Source organism: Tenrec ecaudatus, chromosome 7 (genome assembly GCF_050624435.1).
Source record: "Tenrec ecaudatus isolate mTenEca1 chromosome 7, mTenEca1.hap1, whole genome shotgun sequence".
Taxonomy (NCBI): Eukaryota; Metazoa; Chordata; class Mammalia; order Afrosoricida; family Tenrecidae; genus Tenrec; species Tenrec ecaudatus.
The window spans coordinates 21,253,962-21,272,256 of record NC_134536.1 but is presented as its reverse complement, the minus strand read 5'-3'; the positions used below and the strand labels follow the sequence as shown (position 1 = coordinate 21,272,256).

Here is an 18,295-nt window from a genome sequence, read left to right as displayed (position 1 = left end):
TGAGATATGATATGTTATGGATAGAATATGTGTGGTAAACTTATAACACAGTGAGCATAGACACTATATGAGAGACACTGGACTTGATATTTGTTTTATTTTCCTAGTGGTGCTGTAACATCCATACGACATAGGGGCATTTTGTGAAGAACCCACCTGTATACTCTTAGTTCTGAAGGGTAACGGGGAGCCTGGTACATAGTTACACTTTGTGCCCCTAACTGCAGAGTTAGCACTTCGAAACTACCCGCTGTTCCACGGGGAAGAGATGGGGCTTTCCACTCCCGGCAACACTTACCGTCTTGAAAAATCAGGGGAGCAGTTCTGCCTTTCCCGACAGGATCACTATGAATAGGCATTGGCCTCATGGCAGCGTGTTTGGTTTGGGTTTGGAGGCTAAAAATCCCAATCCCAGTCTTGGCCTTGGCAGTTCCTTCCTTGTTGACCACGCCAGGCTTTCCTGGCTTCTGTGTGAGCCTCACACAGCACTTGCCTTCCCCAGTCTGTCCCCTCATCTGGGTCGAATCTGCTCTGTTCATTAACTCAGAGGTGATTAGATTTAGCGCATACTCTATGCTGATGGGTTCCCTGAGAGAGAGAGAGAGAGAGGATTATGGCCACAGGAATGGGTTTGGGTAGAACATATATTTGGGGAAGACAGTCTTGTTGCTATTCCCACGTACTGCTTACTGGTAAACAAGCATGTAAAATTTGACTAAACATGTTCAATTGTGTGGTAAAATTTGAGTTTACAGTCTAATTTTTAACTTCCTTCCATAATTTCCCACATTCTTCTATTAACATAAGGAAAAACTCCCAAAACTTGCTGCCATCGAGTCCATGGTGAATCATAGTGACCCCCTGTGGGTTTCTGAGACTGTAACTGTTCGCAGGAGTCAAAAGTCCATTCTTTCTCCCACAGTGCTGCTGGTGGTTTCAAACTGCCGACCATGAGGATCACAACCCAGCACGTAATCACTGCACCACCAGGACAGCACTAGCATAAGGAAAAGATAACTGAAAATAAATGGCGTCACACACACACACACACACACATACACACACACACACACCCCTCCCTCTGTGGCCATACACTTTCATCAATCGGCGACACACACACACACACACACACACACACCCTCTGTGGCCATACACTTTCATCAATCGGCGACACACACACACACACACACACACACACACCCCTCCCTCTGTGGCCATACACTTTCATCAATCGGCGACACACATACACACACACACACACACATACACACACACACCCCTCCCTCTGTGGCCATACACTTTCATCAATCGATCTCAGACCTTACTTGTTTGGGTTTTGTTTTGGAACAGAACTCCTTGGATGAAGCGCGCCAGAAGATCTTCAATATCCGGGAAGACTACAGAAACAAGCTTCAGGAGGCGGAGCGCCGACGGTTGGAGACGCTGGCGGCAGAGGAGGTGCAGGTTCGGATAGAATCTGAGAAGAAGCTCGCTGTGTCTGACTCACAGAAAAAAAAGAAAGGGAAGAAGAAGTGAACCTGCGGTGCCCAAGGCTGCCTTTCTTCTGGAGGAAGAAAACTGACGTTTGAAAACCATCTATAACTTTGTTGAGAAAATAAACTTGTAGGCCAACGGAAAATAGACATTTCCTTGTCTTAGAAATTGTTTATACATTGTTATGTGAATGTGTTAGTTCTTCTCAGAAATCTATTGTTTGAAGCCATCGTGCATAAAAGTGTTGATTTCCACAATGCCGACTGGCGAATAGTTCGAATTCAGACGGAAGGGTCTGCATTTGTATTGGGGGGAGAATGATCAGAAGGGAGACCGTAGGATTGCATTTGGAAGATTCCACAACTGATGAGAAGAAGAGTTATGGTGGTAAATGTTCGTTGTTGTCTCAATTATAAAGGTTTATAAGTGCTAAAAATGCTTCAGATGTGTGTAACCTTTTAAACGTTGTTCATTGGACAAAAGCTTTCGGAGGAGGGCCCGTCTGTCTTGAGCTCAGGGATCCAGAAGGCGAGCCATGAGTAAGACAGTCATGGAGAAGGTGCTGTAACACACCACCTGCTACTGGTGCTGCTATCGCGCCTTCTGTATGTCAGAGTGCATGCTACCACACACTACTTTTCAAACAATTAGGTGAGTCGATTACGTGAGTCACACAGTTGGAAAGTGACTTCCACAGAAAACCATTCGTATGCAATTCATGACATTCTCGATGAAAAACATAGTTCTGTCGTTATTGTTCCATACTTTGGTTGTTGTTGAAAATAGTCATGACAGAAATGCACCAATTCAGTAATTTCTACACATCCAATTCAGTGACATTGAATACATCCTTCAAGTCGTGAAACCTTTCTTACCTTTCATTCCAAGTTGTCCCTCGGCCATGAACCTAAACTCACTGCGTCTGAGATTCTCATCTGAACTCTCAAGCTGCTCTCAGAATTTGATCCCAATGCAGCCTACAGAGAGAGCTGGTTAAAAGGAGCACAGCTTACTGGTAAATATGTAAGTCATACTCTACTTTGTTCTCAACTTCTAACCCAAAGTCTGTCCTTGAAGCCACCGGCTGCTCAGTAAAATTGAGGGCCCGTGACAAGAGCGGACGTCCCTCCGTGAGATGGACTGACACAGTGGCTCCAACACTAGTCACACACCTAACGGCTCCTCAAGGAGGCACAGGGCCAGGCGGTGTTCACGTCTGTTGCACCTAGATTATCATAAGGCTGAACAGACTCTGCACGCCCAGCAGCAATATGAGTATCACTGTCCCATTGAGAACATCATTGCCATTAAAAGAGTTGTGTAAAAGCTGCTGAAAACATAAGATCATAATGTCTGTGGACATTAGTGACGAAGCAACTCTGTGATAATGTGCTGTCATATAAGTCCCTTACATTGTCTTCATGGAGCTCACCAGGGTACATGTCACGGTTTCATAGTCCCCAGGTAATTGCCTTGATGAAGCGCCTGGCCTATCATCCAGAGTCCTCCTTTGTTCTGTACCAATGGTCTCCCTACGGTAATGCATTTCAAGGTCACCCCCTTCTTCCTCTTGGGCCTTAATAAGGGGCAGAATAGATTATTTTAATCTTCTGTAGTCAGAGCCCTGTCTCTGAATAGACAGTTATGATCCCCAGGGTTTAACTCTCCTGATAATAAAGCGTCCTTCACTATAAAGAGCCGTTTCCCTCCCCATTGCCTCAAACGCCTCCACTGAAGAACTGACTTGTAGCTTTCCCTTGTTGCATAAACAACTTGCCCACAAAAGGGTGTTTTCAAATGTAAAAAAGAGAAGTCTTCATTTCAGTGAACCGGAAAGCTTCAGAGAGCTTCAATCATGTACTCAACTGACTTATATATGTGTATATTAAAAAAAACATTGAGTTTTAGGCTCTACTAGAGTGTTATGAGAGGACATGGATTTGGTGAAGCGAAATTGCTTAATAGAACTCTTCTAGGCAAACCAAAACACAGTCATCAAGTCAATGCTGACTCAAAGCAACCCTCCTGTGGGTTTCCACGACGGGCAGAGAATCGAAAACCGAGCCTTTGGAGATCCCACCAAATGGCTAAGTTGACACATGCATGAGGCATAGATAGAAGACTCCCAACGCAGGTACTGGTCAATTTTGCCACCCCATTGGTTACATAAATGAGCTGTCTCAGCAGCAGGAAGAGAGAATCTTGCCATCATTGATGAAAAAGAGTCACCATTGGAGGATGTGCAAGATCCCTGGCTGAAGTAGCAGCGGTAGCAGAGGTACCAGAGGCTACAATACCAAAGTCATGGGAAGGAGCAGGCCTCGATGCTGAGACCATGAAGCAAAGCAGAAGGCTGACTTCCTGCTCCATGGAGACAGACAAGGGACCATGGACTGAGCGCTCCAGTACCAGAGACGCATACCTCCCAGCATCACTGGGAAGAAGCTGCACTTTCGACAAAAGAATTATCGTTTTGTAACCTCTTAGGTTCTCTAGTAAGTCCCAGTACCTTTATTATATGTGAGTTCTGTATGGCCATTGCAATGAGTTCTCATACCCAGAAACAGATGCAGCTTGCCATGAGAGGGCTGGTTCATTTCAGAATAGGGTAGCAAATGATGGAGTCTGCTTTCTGGCGGTTCACTTTGAGCTAGTAAGCAGTTGGGGCCTCCCTTCTCTCTTCTGATGCTGGAGGAGGTCAGGAGTGGCTTCCACCCTACTTCCTTAGAGGATTTCAAACGTTTCTAAGAAAATTCTGTGAACTGTCAATTCCATTTTTTCTGTGTAGATTATTTTGGGGCAAAAAAAGTGCGTTAACTATATATGATATGTGATATGCTAACTATAATTACCTTGTATCCCCGTCTTCTTCAAAACAAACCCTCCCTCATATCCACTGTCTTTTAGGAAATAGAAGGAAACACACTCATCCCAACTCCTAACAACCTTTAGGATGGAGCAGAATTGCCCCCGAGGGTGTCTGGGCCTGTATATGTTTTCAGGAGCAGAAAGCTTCATCTTTCCCCCATCAAGTGACTGGTGGCTTGAAACTGCTGGCCTTGTGGGTGGGAGCCAAAGCGTAACCCACTACACCACCAGGACTCCACAGAGGGAGAGTTATGAAATACCATGTAGGAGTACTTAGTCTCAGAGAAGAAACCATGTGCCCAACCACTCCTATCTCCCACCTAGATTTGTATTCCAGGTGGGCTTTTTTATACCCGATGAACGAAGCTTCTTATTAGACAGTTAAGGAGAAAAGAGACCCCGATTCAAATATAATTAGAGATTCAAATAGAGATACATTTATTTTATTAAAAAGGACAAAGACAAAGATAAGCCATTTAGTTGAGAGATGCCATCAGCATGGGCTATGGAGAGCCAAGGAAACACGAAATCATGGTTGGTGACCGATCAGGCGGGAGACTACAGAAGGCGGCAGAGGGGTCATGACTGGAATATGTACATCATTGCAGATGAGCAAATTTTAGGTTTGTTCAGGGCCCTCCAAGCAAAGCAGACAGAATAAGACTCCTGACTTCTTAACCCTCATAGACAAATATCCATCAAAGGTAAGTAAGTCCCTGAGGGTGAGGCTAGTGTGAACAATGGTAGCAACTCATTTTCAAACACACGCTGCCCAAAAGCAAGTCTTCATATTGCAGGTCAATGCTCAGCAAGAAAAGAATGAAGGAATCTATGTGGAGACTCAAAAATGGATCCTAGTGAAAAATTCAAAAGTAAATGTTTGGAGGAACTTTGTTTTAAGATTTGTTATTTAATATAATAAAACGATTGATTCATCTGAACTTAGAGTTAATACTGTAGCGGTGTTGTGGTTAGGTGTGAGTTTGCTTAATAAAAGCTTGGCAATTCAAACCCATGAGCCGTTCTGAAGCTGTCTTCTCCGGTAAAGATTACAGCTTCAGAATCCATTGTGAGCTGGTGGGGTGGTGGGGTCAGGGTAGTGGTGGGGGTTGCTCATGAGTCAGAATCAAATCAATGGCAGTGGGTTTGATTTGGGGGTTTAATAATTTGGCTTAAAATTTTTTCATTTCACATTGAAGCCTTGTCTTGAACTTAAATTCCTGGGTTTTTATTTTACACTATGGTCACGTTTAGCAGGACAGTCATGCTGCATGATTTATGTTTTAAGTGCACCTATGTAACAAATCACTCTTATCAGGTATATATAGTTTTATAACTTGAAATAACCCTAACTTTAGTCAGATTATTACTTTAAAACCTCATAATTAATTCATTTGTTCCCCAAATTCATTCGTCTTATCTATGGGTCTCTTTCCCATCTGGATTCCAGTAATACAGTTTTGGTGTTCACTGTTTCTCACACTGCTGATTTCAGAATCACCGGTTCAGCTTGCACAGGGATATCACCTCTGTTCTGCGGTGCATGGACCCGCACAGGAGTTGAGTAGACACAGGGAAAAACCATGGAATATATGTTCAACTCTCACTCCAAATAAATATATCACAGAGCAGAATTAGTTCAGCTAATATTTAAGCAAATAATATTTAAACATATGCAAATTAGGACTATGGTCCATTGGGGAAATGTTAGCAATGCTATAAAATTTTACAGAGTTTAAAAGGACTGTTTGCAAGCAAGAAAAAGAGGAAACTTTGGAACAAGATGGTTTGACATCGTGGCTGCGCATAACAATTGTGAGGATGGCGGAGGATTAGGCTGTGACTTTTTGAGGCTCTTTATGAGTTCGGAGCCTACTGGACAACAGCGAACAGCATCATAGCCCGGGGAAGTCATTTGAACAATTTCACGAACTTGAAAATAGGTTGTAGAACAGTAAAGCAGAATTCAAAGATAAATATCCATTTATGATTTATACAGACTCCATATGTTTGCTTTCCCTTTTTCATTTATCAGCTTTCCAGTTATTTCACCACACTCGCTGCAGCAAGGGCTCAAATATAAAGACGTGTTCTGAGCATGGCTCAAGACTGGGCAGTGTTTGGTTTTGCTGTTCTCAGGGTTGGTGTGAGCCAGCACTGCCCAGAGAACACCAAACAACAACCCAGACAAAGAGGAGAAAGGGAAATCCCAAAAAGTTTTTAATTGGAAGTTGTAAATCTCATAAAAAGCTTCTTGAAGAACAGATGAAATTCCTGTTCGATGTTCATATATCATCCATACATTTCCATAGTCCTTAGTCTTAAGCACTCTGAATGGTTCAAATGTTGCTGACACGTTTTACTTCTTAAGTTGTGCCACTACTATTTAACCAAGTTTTCACACACACTGTATAAAAAAAAACCCCAAGTATTCTTGGTGTTATAATAGGCTAAGTATTGAACTGCTAACCAAAGGGAAGGTCAGAAGTCTGAAACCACCAGACGCTCCCAAGGAAAAATATGAGGCAGTCTGCTTCCTTAAAGATATACCAGGGGTACCCCGCAAAAAGAAAAGTTTTTTTCAAAGCTATGTATTTAAAATTTTTTACAAAACAACCTTATCACCTTCAAAGTACCTGCCATTACATTAAATACAGTTGTCAAATCTGCTATTCCATTCTTGGAAACAGTTTTTCAAACTCATCTGTTTGGTTGGCTGACAGCCTCTGTTTTTGTTTTTTGTTTTCACCTCTTCTATGTCATCAAGTCGCCATCCGTTCATGTCCGTCTGCATTTGTGGACACAGAAGTTGCACAGAGTGAAGTCAGACGGGTCAGGTGTGTGGGGCAAGAGAGGCATGCTGTGCTTTGCTCCAAACTGGTGCACTGAGACGGCTGTGTGAGCAGGTGCATTGTCGTGAGGGCAAAACCAGTCCCTCATCTGCCACAAAGCGGCCCTTTTTTGGGTCACACACTGTTAAGCATTCTTTTCCAAACCTCTAAATAGAAACAGTCTGACCTGGTGCATGAACTCCAGATGCACTACAAGTCGAAATTTTCATCCCTTCGGAAAGTTGGCAGACTTCCAGAATGAGGTTTGTCATCAGTCGACATTTCACCTTTTTGAAATGAGAAAACCACTCATACACTTGAGTTTTTCCTATAGTGTTATCCTTGTAAGCCATGTTCAACATAATAAAAGTTTCTGAGCCATTTTTCCTGAGCAGGAAACAAAATTTCATACACACACACTGTTTTCTTACATCGGCCATCACAAAAAACGAGGTTTGAGCAAAACTGCTTTTACGAAAAAAATTCACCGTGACCAGAGAGAACCTACCCTGACGATGTCACTGGTGGCACGAACTTGGAAAGCTGTTTGATGCTTGCCTGTCGGGGGGGGGGGAGGGGGGCAGAATGTGTGCTACAAAATCTCGCCCGGTGGAGCTTTCATCCATTTTGGTGGGTGCCCCCTCATATACCCTTGAAAACTCTCTGAAGTAGTTCTATTTTGAAGGTCTCTTTGAACTGGAATTGACTGAATGGCGGTGAGTTAAATGATGTGATGCAACCCCCCAAGTACAAAAACTATACTGTAATTGTCATATGTTATGAATTATAATTACAGAGCACAGTGCAGAATCACATTGACTAGATTCTCCATAGGTTTTAGTTGACCAAATCATTTGCATTATTTGGACTTAAATTAAAATAAGTCTATATCTACATTTGTGGTCAATTAAAAAATGCATCAAATTAGCCTTCAAGTAAAAATATTGAAAAACAGCTTACAGAGCTTAAAAAAAGATTCACACTCTTAAAAGGTTGTGATAATACCAGATGGCAGGTTGTCAACAATATTATTTTTCAGTGCTCATGGGAGACATGTAGCCGTCGTCAAGACAGTTTTCTTAAAACAACAAAACCATTCATCTTGAAGTTTGCATTCAATGTAATTAAAATGAGAATGGCCAGAGGATTTATAATTAGTCACCCTTCCCTACACACAAATCCAAGCAACAATTATGAATCTGAGAACAATATCAATCGGTACTTTCATGCAGATGGGTGGGGAATGGGAGATCCCATCACTGGTTCCTGGGGATTTTGAAATCCTTCATTCTGGACATTGTGATGTCCCCATACTGAAGTGGAGCAAGACCCTTGATTCGGTCTGATCCTGGCATCTAGGAGGGCCTCTATCTTCATCTGTCACCATGGCTCCAGGTTCCTTTTCGGGAGAGTTTCTCTTTCTGTCACACACTTGGTTAGACCTGAAGTGGCTGGTTGGAAGCAGGTGGTCCTGCAGGATGACCAGCGTTTGCATCCTGCTTCTGCAAAACCCACTTCATCTGTTGCATCTCGACCCACAGATTTTAAAAAGGTGAAATAATTGTGACCATGAAAAAAAATTAAATACCCTTAAAAGCAGAGAGAATAAAGGGTTCATCGTGACTCTGGTATGTGTTCTTTGTTTCTGCCTGATGGACATCCTTTATACTGCTTTTGACCAGCAGCTCTATCATTTTCTTCTTGGAAAAAGATCCCACGTTCACGTTAGGGTCCTTAGCTCAAGCCGAGATGATGATTTCAGATTCTCTCATGAATTTGAACCTTGAACAGAGTGACACAAGCATTATAAAAGCAGGAGCTAAGCCACTGTGTGGCAGTGTCTGAGAGACACGGTTCATTACATTAGTGCCGGCACCTCACTTCCCACCCTCTTTGGTCTGGATCATTCTTCAAACCTATGGATTAATAAATTCTGTCTCTTCTATTTTCACACCAGCCAAAGCTTATTTCCATTATGTATAAGCAACATCTTCATCGATACCCTCAAACATAATTTTGAATATTATTCCCTAAATTGATACATATCACAGAAAGGATCCTGAAGTTTGCAAGAGATATAATAGACATTCGCATAAATAAATGCCTAAACTCAACAGCAAGGATCCTTAACCTGGGGGTCTTTCCATAGACTATGGGATCACATCATAAGGATTCGAGGAAGACTCATGAACAACTTGCAATCTGCAAATGACACCACCTTCCTTACTGAAAGCCAGCAGGCTTGAAGCACTTACTAATGAAGTTTAAGACTACCACCTTAAATACCATTATAACTTAACCAAAGAAAACCTAACATCATAACTGGACCGATAGACAGCATCATCAACAGAGAAATGATTGAAGCGACTAAGGATTTCATGATTTTACTTGGACCCACATTCAAAGCTCATTATGGAAGCAGCAGTCAAGAAGTCCAGTAACATATGGCTCTGGACAAAGAGCAAAGCTGTCACCTTTAAGACAAGACGTGCCTGACCCGATCTGTGGTATTCGCTGGGCAAGCATCAGAAAGTTGACTAATACAAGGCTGTCTCCTTTCGTTGTGCACAGGGTCACTATGACTAGAACCTGTGGCACCTACCGACAACAACGTAAAAGTTGTTCTGCTTCAAATGATTTTTGTGGAAGAAGGATTTAAATGCTAGTCAAAGTGGAGAAAGAAATTTGAAAAGAATTAAGTTACCCAATAGTTGAATGTGTTATGGTAAAGTATATGATATATTATATATATTTGCATTAACTTTGATCCTCCTGAAAAAGATTGTGATGACTATATTACAGATTTTATAACCTTTCTGATATTATATGTTTAAGGTTTTGCCTTTTGAAGAAAAAAATAAAAGGGGATATATAATGCATTGTGTCAGAGCACTGGGTTATGAGAATCAGGAGGGAGGGAAATGAGAGCAAAGGAATTTAACTGGAAGGTTTTCAGTGGAGAAATAAAGACGGGGACATTTTCCTTCTACAGTTAAACTGTCATTTGTGAGCATAAAGAGCTGAAATGAGTCATCCTTCACTGGCAAGAGCTAATGCCCCATCCAAATGTTGCACTGGTGACTGGTGCGTTATGTTTTTCAGCAAACAGATCTCTCTATTTTCATAAAAGTATTAAGCAGATTCGAAAGCAATGACAAGGAAATGAATAAGGTGATCCCTTGCCCCTAGAAAAGGTCATCAATTGGAAGATTTATCAGAAAAAGCATTCTGCTAAAACTGCCTCAGTCCTGTTGGCTTGAGATTCTCGTTCCAACTCGAGGTGCTGGGCAGTGAGTGGGGAGAATGGGAAGGAGCTAGCTGCAGCGAGGGTCCCAGTTCACGCACTCTTGTGCTACTCCCTGAGACCCCTCCACTGTCAGCAACAGGAGACTCAAAGAGCAGCAGTAGTGAGATTCCCTCCCACCTCATTCTCACAACGAGACAACCGCTAGCTGATCGGGGAAAATCTCGTCAGGCATCACCAACAGAGATCAATGAGAGCTCCCTAAGCGCCAGAAACACCAAAGCAGTTTGAATGATGCCCCAAATTTCAAAAACGTGAAAGTGTCTTTGGAACCGCAGGCCACAAAACTTAAGCGACATCTCTAAAAGGTAGAGGCAATGTGAGAAATTGAAGCAATTTTGCTCAAGTGATGGAATTATGGGCTCACCCCTTGCCACCAAGTTGATTCCGACTTACAGCAACCCGGAGAATTGGTCCTCCCACCCCAGGGGGTCCCAGGCTGTGGATCTTTTCGGAAGCAGACAGCTCACTGCTTTCCTGCAGAGTGGTTGCTGCCCTTGAACTGTCGGCCGACTGCTTTCCCCACTGTGCCGCCAGTGCTCCTTGGGATTATGGACAGGGTTTATAAAACAGTTTTTATTCTAATTATATATGATTTAACTTAGTGAAATAATTGTCTATGTAAAGACCTGAAAACAGTTACCGCAGATCTAAAATGCCTAGACTATTATCTTATCCTATGGCTTCTAATTTTCTTCCTACCTAATGTCAACTAATTTATTTCACTTTTCAGTTACAGCACTAATGAGTGAACTTATTCACTTACTAGGCACTCAGTACATTCTGAGGGGCATTAGACACAAACATGTCATAGATTATGCAACATGTTATATGTATAAATACTTTTCATTATCTTATTTAATCCTCTAACTCACTGGGCAATATGGATAGTTTATTACTTCTGTGTTTTTCAAAAGTAGGGTTACAAGATTTTGAGGTTTTTGTTTTATATTTGTGGTTGCAAGATTTTGATGATTTTCCCAGTGTCACACATCTCTCAACTTGCTGAGCCAGGACTTGCGTTCTCTCGATCCATCCCTCACTCTTTGTGGCCGAGAGAAGTGGAGGCAGAGGGTACGCTACACATTCTGCTGTGCTTGTTTGCTCTCTGGGTGGGAATTGGATTTCCACCACACGCCTCACCGTGGGTTTTTGTTGTGGTGGCTTGCATGTTGCTATCATGCTGCAAGTTATGTCCCCCGGTTGTTACATACCAGCAGGGTCAGCCAGGGGGACAAGTTTCAGTGGAGCTTCCAGACTAAAATAGATTAGAAAGAAAACTTTGGGACCTACTTCTGAAAATTAGCTCATGACGAGCCTTTGGATCATAATGTTGCATTGTTACTTGGACATGTCAATAGGAGAGACTAATCGCTGGAGGGCAGGGTCAAGTTTGGTGATGTGCAGGGCCTGTGCAGGCAAGGAACACATTCACCAGGAAGAAATGGCACAGTGGCTGCAACAATGGTCTCAAGTTACCTGGCAATCAGGACAGCAGCATGTCACTCCATTGTACACTAGGTAACCCGGAATGAGAGTCAAGTGCATGACAGCTAAGAACCACAGCATGAATGGAATTATCACAAGCACAGGATTGATTTCAAGGGTGTCCACTACTCTCATAAATTGTGTCACACACAAGTCACAGCTTGTCATCTGTGGTGTAATGAGGATAAGGGTAAAGAGTGGTGAGAGTAGCGATACCTGGATGGTGGAGGGAGGGTAGTGTGGAAAGGGGGAATTGATTAGAGGAATCTACATATAGCCTCCTTCCTAGGGGATGGACAACAGAAGAGTGAGTGAAGGGAGACATTGGACAGTGTAAGAAATGACAAAATTATAATTTATAATTGGAGCTGATGCCAGGGGCTTAAGTGGACAGCAAATGTTTTGAGAATGATGAGGGTAATGAATGTACAAATGTGCTTTACACAATTGATATATGTGTGGATTGTGATAAGAGTTGTATGAGCCTCCAATAAAATTATTTAAAAATAAATTTAAATAAGAGAGATGTTCAAAATGACCACTTTTCTTTTCTTTAAAGTTTCTAACAACACCTTAATCACTGCTGCATTCTTAACCCATGCACCTGGTTCCAAACACTGAGGATGTGAAATGTATTATTTGAAGTTAGAGTATTAATCCTAGCTTTCACGATAAATTAAAGTAGCATTATTGTTTCCTTTCCAAGTGACTTTCCCCATCTGTCACACTTGAATTTGGCTGGAATGTTGTGTGTTAAAATACTGAGTGAATACAAGTCAATTATGAGATAACTCGAGGTTACATTTCAAGATCTGTGGAGGTGTGAAATGATTCCCAAACCTCGTACACAATGCTGAGTAGTGGAGCACCCAGAATAGCGACAAATCTATGAAGACCTGAAACCAAGGATGTCCAAGGGGACCCAACCAAACAAAATAAGTGGCTGACTCAAATCCGTTTCCTTTAGTTTCCAGCAAAATGCAAGTTGATTACATAAAGGTTTTCATGAACAAAGCAGGATGCAAAACCTACATCTTTAACAGATACGGCACCAAACAAGACATGCAGGGAGCTAGCAACTGCAGGAAGAAAGGGCTAATGGGAATTAGGCACTGTTGGCATTATGGGTGCCATCAAGGAGGCTCCCACTGGTGGCAACACAAGGGACAACAGGACAAAGCCTTGTCCCATCGTGCACCACCCTCAACAGCATTCTTATGCCTGAGCCCATTGTTGCAGCCACTGTGTCCATCCATCGTATCAAGGACCTTCCTCTCTTTCCCTGCTCCTCTGATTCACCAACCAGGACGTCCTTCTCCAGGGACTGGTCTCTCCTGACAACAAGCCCAAAGCATGGGAGGCGAAGTTTTGCCAACCTTGCCTCTAAGAAGCCCTTGGGCTGTGCTTCTTCCAATGCGAATTTCTTTATTCCTTTGGCAGTCCGTGACAGTCACTACCCTTCCCCAGCACCACCATTCAAATTAGAGAGGTGCAAATTAAGATAACAATGAGATACCATCTCACTCTAGCGTTCATATCAAATATTTCTAAAAAGGCAACAAAAAACCACAAATGCAAGCCAGAGTGTGCAGAAATTAGAATCCTCACCATGCTGATGAGACTCTAAAATGGGAAAATCCTTGGGCAGCAGGACAGATGCTAACATTCCCGAACTGAGCGAACTAGACATCTTATGCTAAGATGTACTAGGAAATGCCCAGAATCACCTATGAAGTAGTCTTGTCTACAAACACCAAAGGAAAAAATCAAAAACTGAATCGAAACATGAATAGGCTTTCAGCTACAAATACCCCTGGATAGGAAACAGAGGGGATAGGAGAACTGAATGATACACAGGAAACAATCAGTCGAAAGGATTCCTATAACACAGTAGGGTTCAAGTGTGGTTTCAGGATCAGTAGCTTCAGCCTCATTGGAGAAAATGCCCAAAATACTGATCTCCTGAATCAAGAATTTGTGAGAGTAGAGGGGTCGGAGACGTGGCAGCACCCTGTTTCCACAAGTTCTCCAAGTAGTAGTGATGTACATTCACGTTTAGGAACTAACATTTTGAAAACAAGAAATGAAAGGCATGTGAGATTAATTGAAGGGCAGAGAGATAAATGGCTCGGTGAGCCTCGCCTTTCGAGTTCTCAGGTCCCTTGTTCTCTGATGGTGGGACCAGGGTGCAGCTGCCTTATCCTGTTCCCTGCTTCAGCTGGCAAGGCTCACTTCCTGCAAGACATGCCCGAGGAGAAGCCACATGGAACTAACATTCTGAAAAAAAGAAATGACTGGCACGGAACAGAGACAAGGGAAGGACACTGTTATAGAGGAGATGGCTGCAGAGACACCACCACACAACCACAGCCAGACTTCCTCACGCAGGCTTTGGACAGGTCAGAAGGAGCAGCCCCTGGAGGAGGATGCTGTGTTTGGTAAAATGGAGGGCCGTGAAAAAGAGGAAGGTCCTTGACAAGGTGCACTGACGCAGTGATGGCAGCAATGGACTCAACGGAGAATGATGGCGAAGGGGATGCAGGACTGGGCAGGTTTATTTTCCATGTTGTACCTACTGGGTCACTATGAGTTGGAACAGGCTTGGTGGCACCGATCAATAACACCATTAAAACCAAAAAACTAAACTTACTGCCCTGGAGTCAATTCTTACTCACAGCGACCCTTCAGGACAGGGTAGAAGTGCCTCTGTGGGGTTGATGAGACCCTAACTCTTTCAGGGAGGAAAAAGCTCTGTCTTTCTCTCACCGAGTGGCTGGGGGTTTTGAACTGATCACCTTCTGGTTACCAGTCTAATGAGAAATCCCTGCATCACAGCATTATCAATAACTAAATATTCTGCTTTCCTGCTGTTCAAAATCTTTGATTTTGTTGCCAGTCTGATCGGCATGAAATCATTTCTGACTATGAACTTCAATTTGTGTCTCCCTTGGTACTAAAGAGCTTGAGAAGTATGTTCATATCCTTGCTAACTATTTTGGGGTTCTACTTCAATTAATTGATTTTTCATATTTGTCTATTTGTCTACTGGTGATTTGATTATTTTGTATTTTGGGAATATGAATCCTTTTTCAGTTATATAGGTTGATAAGGGCTTCTCCAAATCTTTGTTTAATTTTTGTGTGTAATAAATTGAATCACAATGAATGTACAAATGGGATTTACACAAATGATGTATGTATGGATTGTGATAAGAGCCCCCAATAAAATGATTTAATAAAGAGAGAGAGAAATACATTGAATCGCATAGATTTTCTTTACTTTTTCATCAAACTTGTGTTTATAAGACTGCTCACCTCGTATAGAAGAGTTGAAAGACTAGTAAAATATATAACCAAATGTCTTGTACCATGATACAACCATTTTGAACATTTACATTGTGCTACCTATCTGATTGCGCACTATTTTCATTTTTATTCATTTGCTATACTGTTCAACATTAAGCTGACACCTTACCTTAACCACCTCGATGTGGGTCCCAAGAATAAGACATTCCCCTAGACAACCTTAAAATTATCGCCAGAGCTGTTGTGTGCTGTTCGGTGGCTTCCCACGCAGTGCACAACTGCTCCCAGAGGTGCCCTAGCAACAATTGGACTCGAGCAGGTTGTTGGGTCTTTGCTCACATGGAGCCGCTGGTGGGTTCAAATAGCCACCTTTTCATTTAGCAACCACCCATGTCTCTTTGAACAGCCATCACCGCCCCTTTGTGTGGCCTTTTCTAAAATATGCATTCAATTTATTTTCAGTTCTTCATCCTCAAAAAGAGCCTCAATACCACCTTTTAAAATCCAAAATACCATCTGGATTCTTTAAAAATCTATGACCACATATAATATTTGGTGAGTGCATACAGTCCATGTCTTTTACCAAGAGTTGTCATTGTTAATGTTGCGCCGCACTGGTTTCATCGATATGACTGCCTGCTAATATCCACTTTCTGCTTCTCCATTTCCCTCATGCTTTCAGGGGGTGGAGTGAAAGGACCTGACTCCAATGACTGCCGTGACGGCAGCAACGTGCAAGCCACAGGCCAGTTGTTTGTAGAACATCCAACAATACAAAGTTCCGGAGTGCCTCCCCAGGGCTTCCAGAATCTGCTGAGAGGGTTTGGCACACACACTGGATGCGTGATCCCTTGCACCCCTTGATGCACGCACACATCAGATGACATACATCATCAGTGTGCCACTTTCTGGGCATAATTGGGACCGCATATTTAAAACGATATCATGCATTAAATTGCACCCTGCACCAGTCCAATATGTGTCAGCTTCACAAGGCCATGATTTTCAGTGCTCTTGCAATAATGCAGTTTGGCAGCTATGTAATAATATGACTTGGCAGTTATGGGATTATGCGATCAGTCCCATGGTACCACCTGAAGCGAGCAGCCAATCAATTAGAAGGGGATTAGGATAGGAGGCACTGCCCTTACTCAATACACTCAAGATGTGTGGGGAGCTTCCCTGGGATGCGCCCTGCATCATTTTTATCTCACAAGAGCTAAAGGGACAGAGACGGGAGCAGAGGAAAAGCTGAAAACCACCGAGAAAGCAGAGCGGGAAGCATAGGGTGGTTGGCCCCAGGACTGGGGGAGATGGATGCCAAGACACATGGCAACCTCCAGGGAATGCGAGCACAAAGACCTTCCTCCGCAGCCCAGACTCAGAGAGAGACTTCCTCCGCAGCCCGTGGTGCCTTTAACCTTTTAAATGGTGCGAGAGCACATTTATGTTTCTAGAACTATCCGTGTGTGCTATTTCTAGTCCTAGCTGCTCTAGATAACTGACGGATGATGATTGCTTAAAGTGGTGTCTTAGAGACCACTCGTGTATTGCATTCTCTAATCATAATTAATCACTACTATAAAATAAATCCATGCCTATCCTCCAGACAGATTCACACAAATATGTTTATGCATTTCACAACATTAAAAATTTTTTTAGTTAGATGTTTACCGCTACTGAATAAATTCCTGTGCGCTACATTGGGAAACATCATTTCGCACACCGATAGTCAGTTATTTCCACACCATATAACGTCCTCACTTGTTTGCAACCCATCTGCTGGCAGAGTGGTTCTCAGCGTGTTCCCCCAGGAGCAGCAGCAACAGCAGCAGCACCACCTGAGAACATGTGAGAAATCCAAGTTCCTGGACCCCAGTTCTCCCACCACTACCCCTACTTGCCCTGGCGTCAATGCTGACTTATGGCCACTCTGCGTTGGACGGGGATTTCCACTGGTGAGTTTTGGAAGTAGATTGCCAGGTATTTCTTTTGAGGTGCCTTGAAGTGCACTCAAACCCCTAACCTATGGGATATCAGCAAAGCGCATTGATTGTTCATACTGCCTAGAGATTCAGGATGCCACCCGGGCCTTCTGAATCACAAACTTCATAGTGGGCTGCAGCAACTTGGCTGTCCTGGTCCCCCCAAGTGTTGAAGCATGCTGATTTCAGAACCACTACTGTATCCAACACAGTACCAAATGTGAGGATGGTGAAGGACCAGGAAGTGTTCTCTTCTGTTGAACGTGGGATCCTATGAATTGGAACTGATCTGAGCACACCTACAACAACAAAAAACAACCCTGTAGCAACTACTATAGTCTTACATACTCTTATGCCTGGGTTTGTTCCTTAGCTCTGTAATAGGAGGGTTGGTCCTGGAATTATGGCTTTAAAGGTTTGGATTATAAATATTTTCGGTACTGTCGGTCATATGGTCACAGCAAGTCTAGGCAGTCCCTGACTCAGGGAGGATTTCAGCCACAGCAGATGTCCTTGTGACTGTCCAGCTGCGTTGAGTTTTGCTTTGCAGACTCTATCCTTCTTGAGAAGTCCTACACACAAGACTGCAGGTCATCATTTGCTGATGTTTTCATTCTCATTCACTCGCAGGTGTTCACTATTGCAACTTACCGTTCTAGACACTTTCACATAGGTTTACTTTTCTAGATGAAACCAGGCTTCAATTGAATGAAGACCATGAACCCAAGCACTGATGCCTTGGCCTCAGTCCACGGGCAGATAGATGTAGGACACAGTGAGATGCTACCAGAATGTATGAAGGAAGAGAAAAGGACTCTATAGGCAACACTCTAACAACTTTTCTAACAAGAAACACCCACCTGATTCCCAGGGATGGTCCAGATGGTCTGGAACCTTGTACGACTGGAGTTATTCTTGCATTGACAAGATGTCAATATCATCCAAGGACGCCATTGTGTTTTATGTATTATTAGGTATGTACGCAGACATATCGGTTCTTTTAAATTTGTATAGCCAAAC

The 18,295-nt window shown here is 42.9% G+C and overlaps 1 protein-coding gene across 1 annotated transcript in view; it reads left to right on the top strand.

The window, feature by feature from the left end:
- Nucleotides 1-1,536, top strand: part of ADGB (androglobin) — a 226,980-nt gene extending 225,444 nt beyond the window's left edge. The window contains 1 exon segment of the mRNA XM_075553888.1: nt 1,351-1,536. Coding sequence (XP_075410003.1) covers nt 1,351-1,536 — 186 coding nt within the window.
- The last annotated feature ends 16,759 nt before the right edge of the window (nt 1,537-18,295 follow it).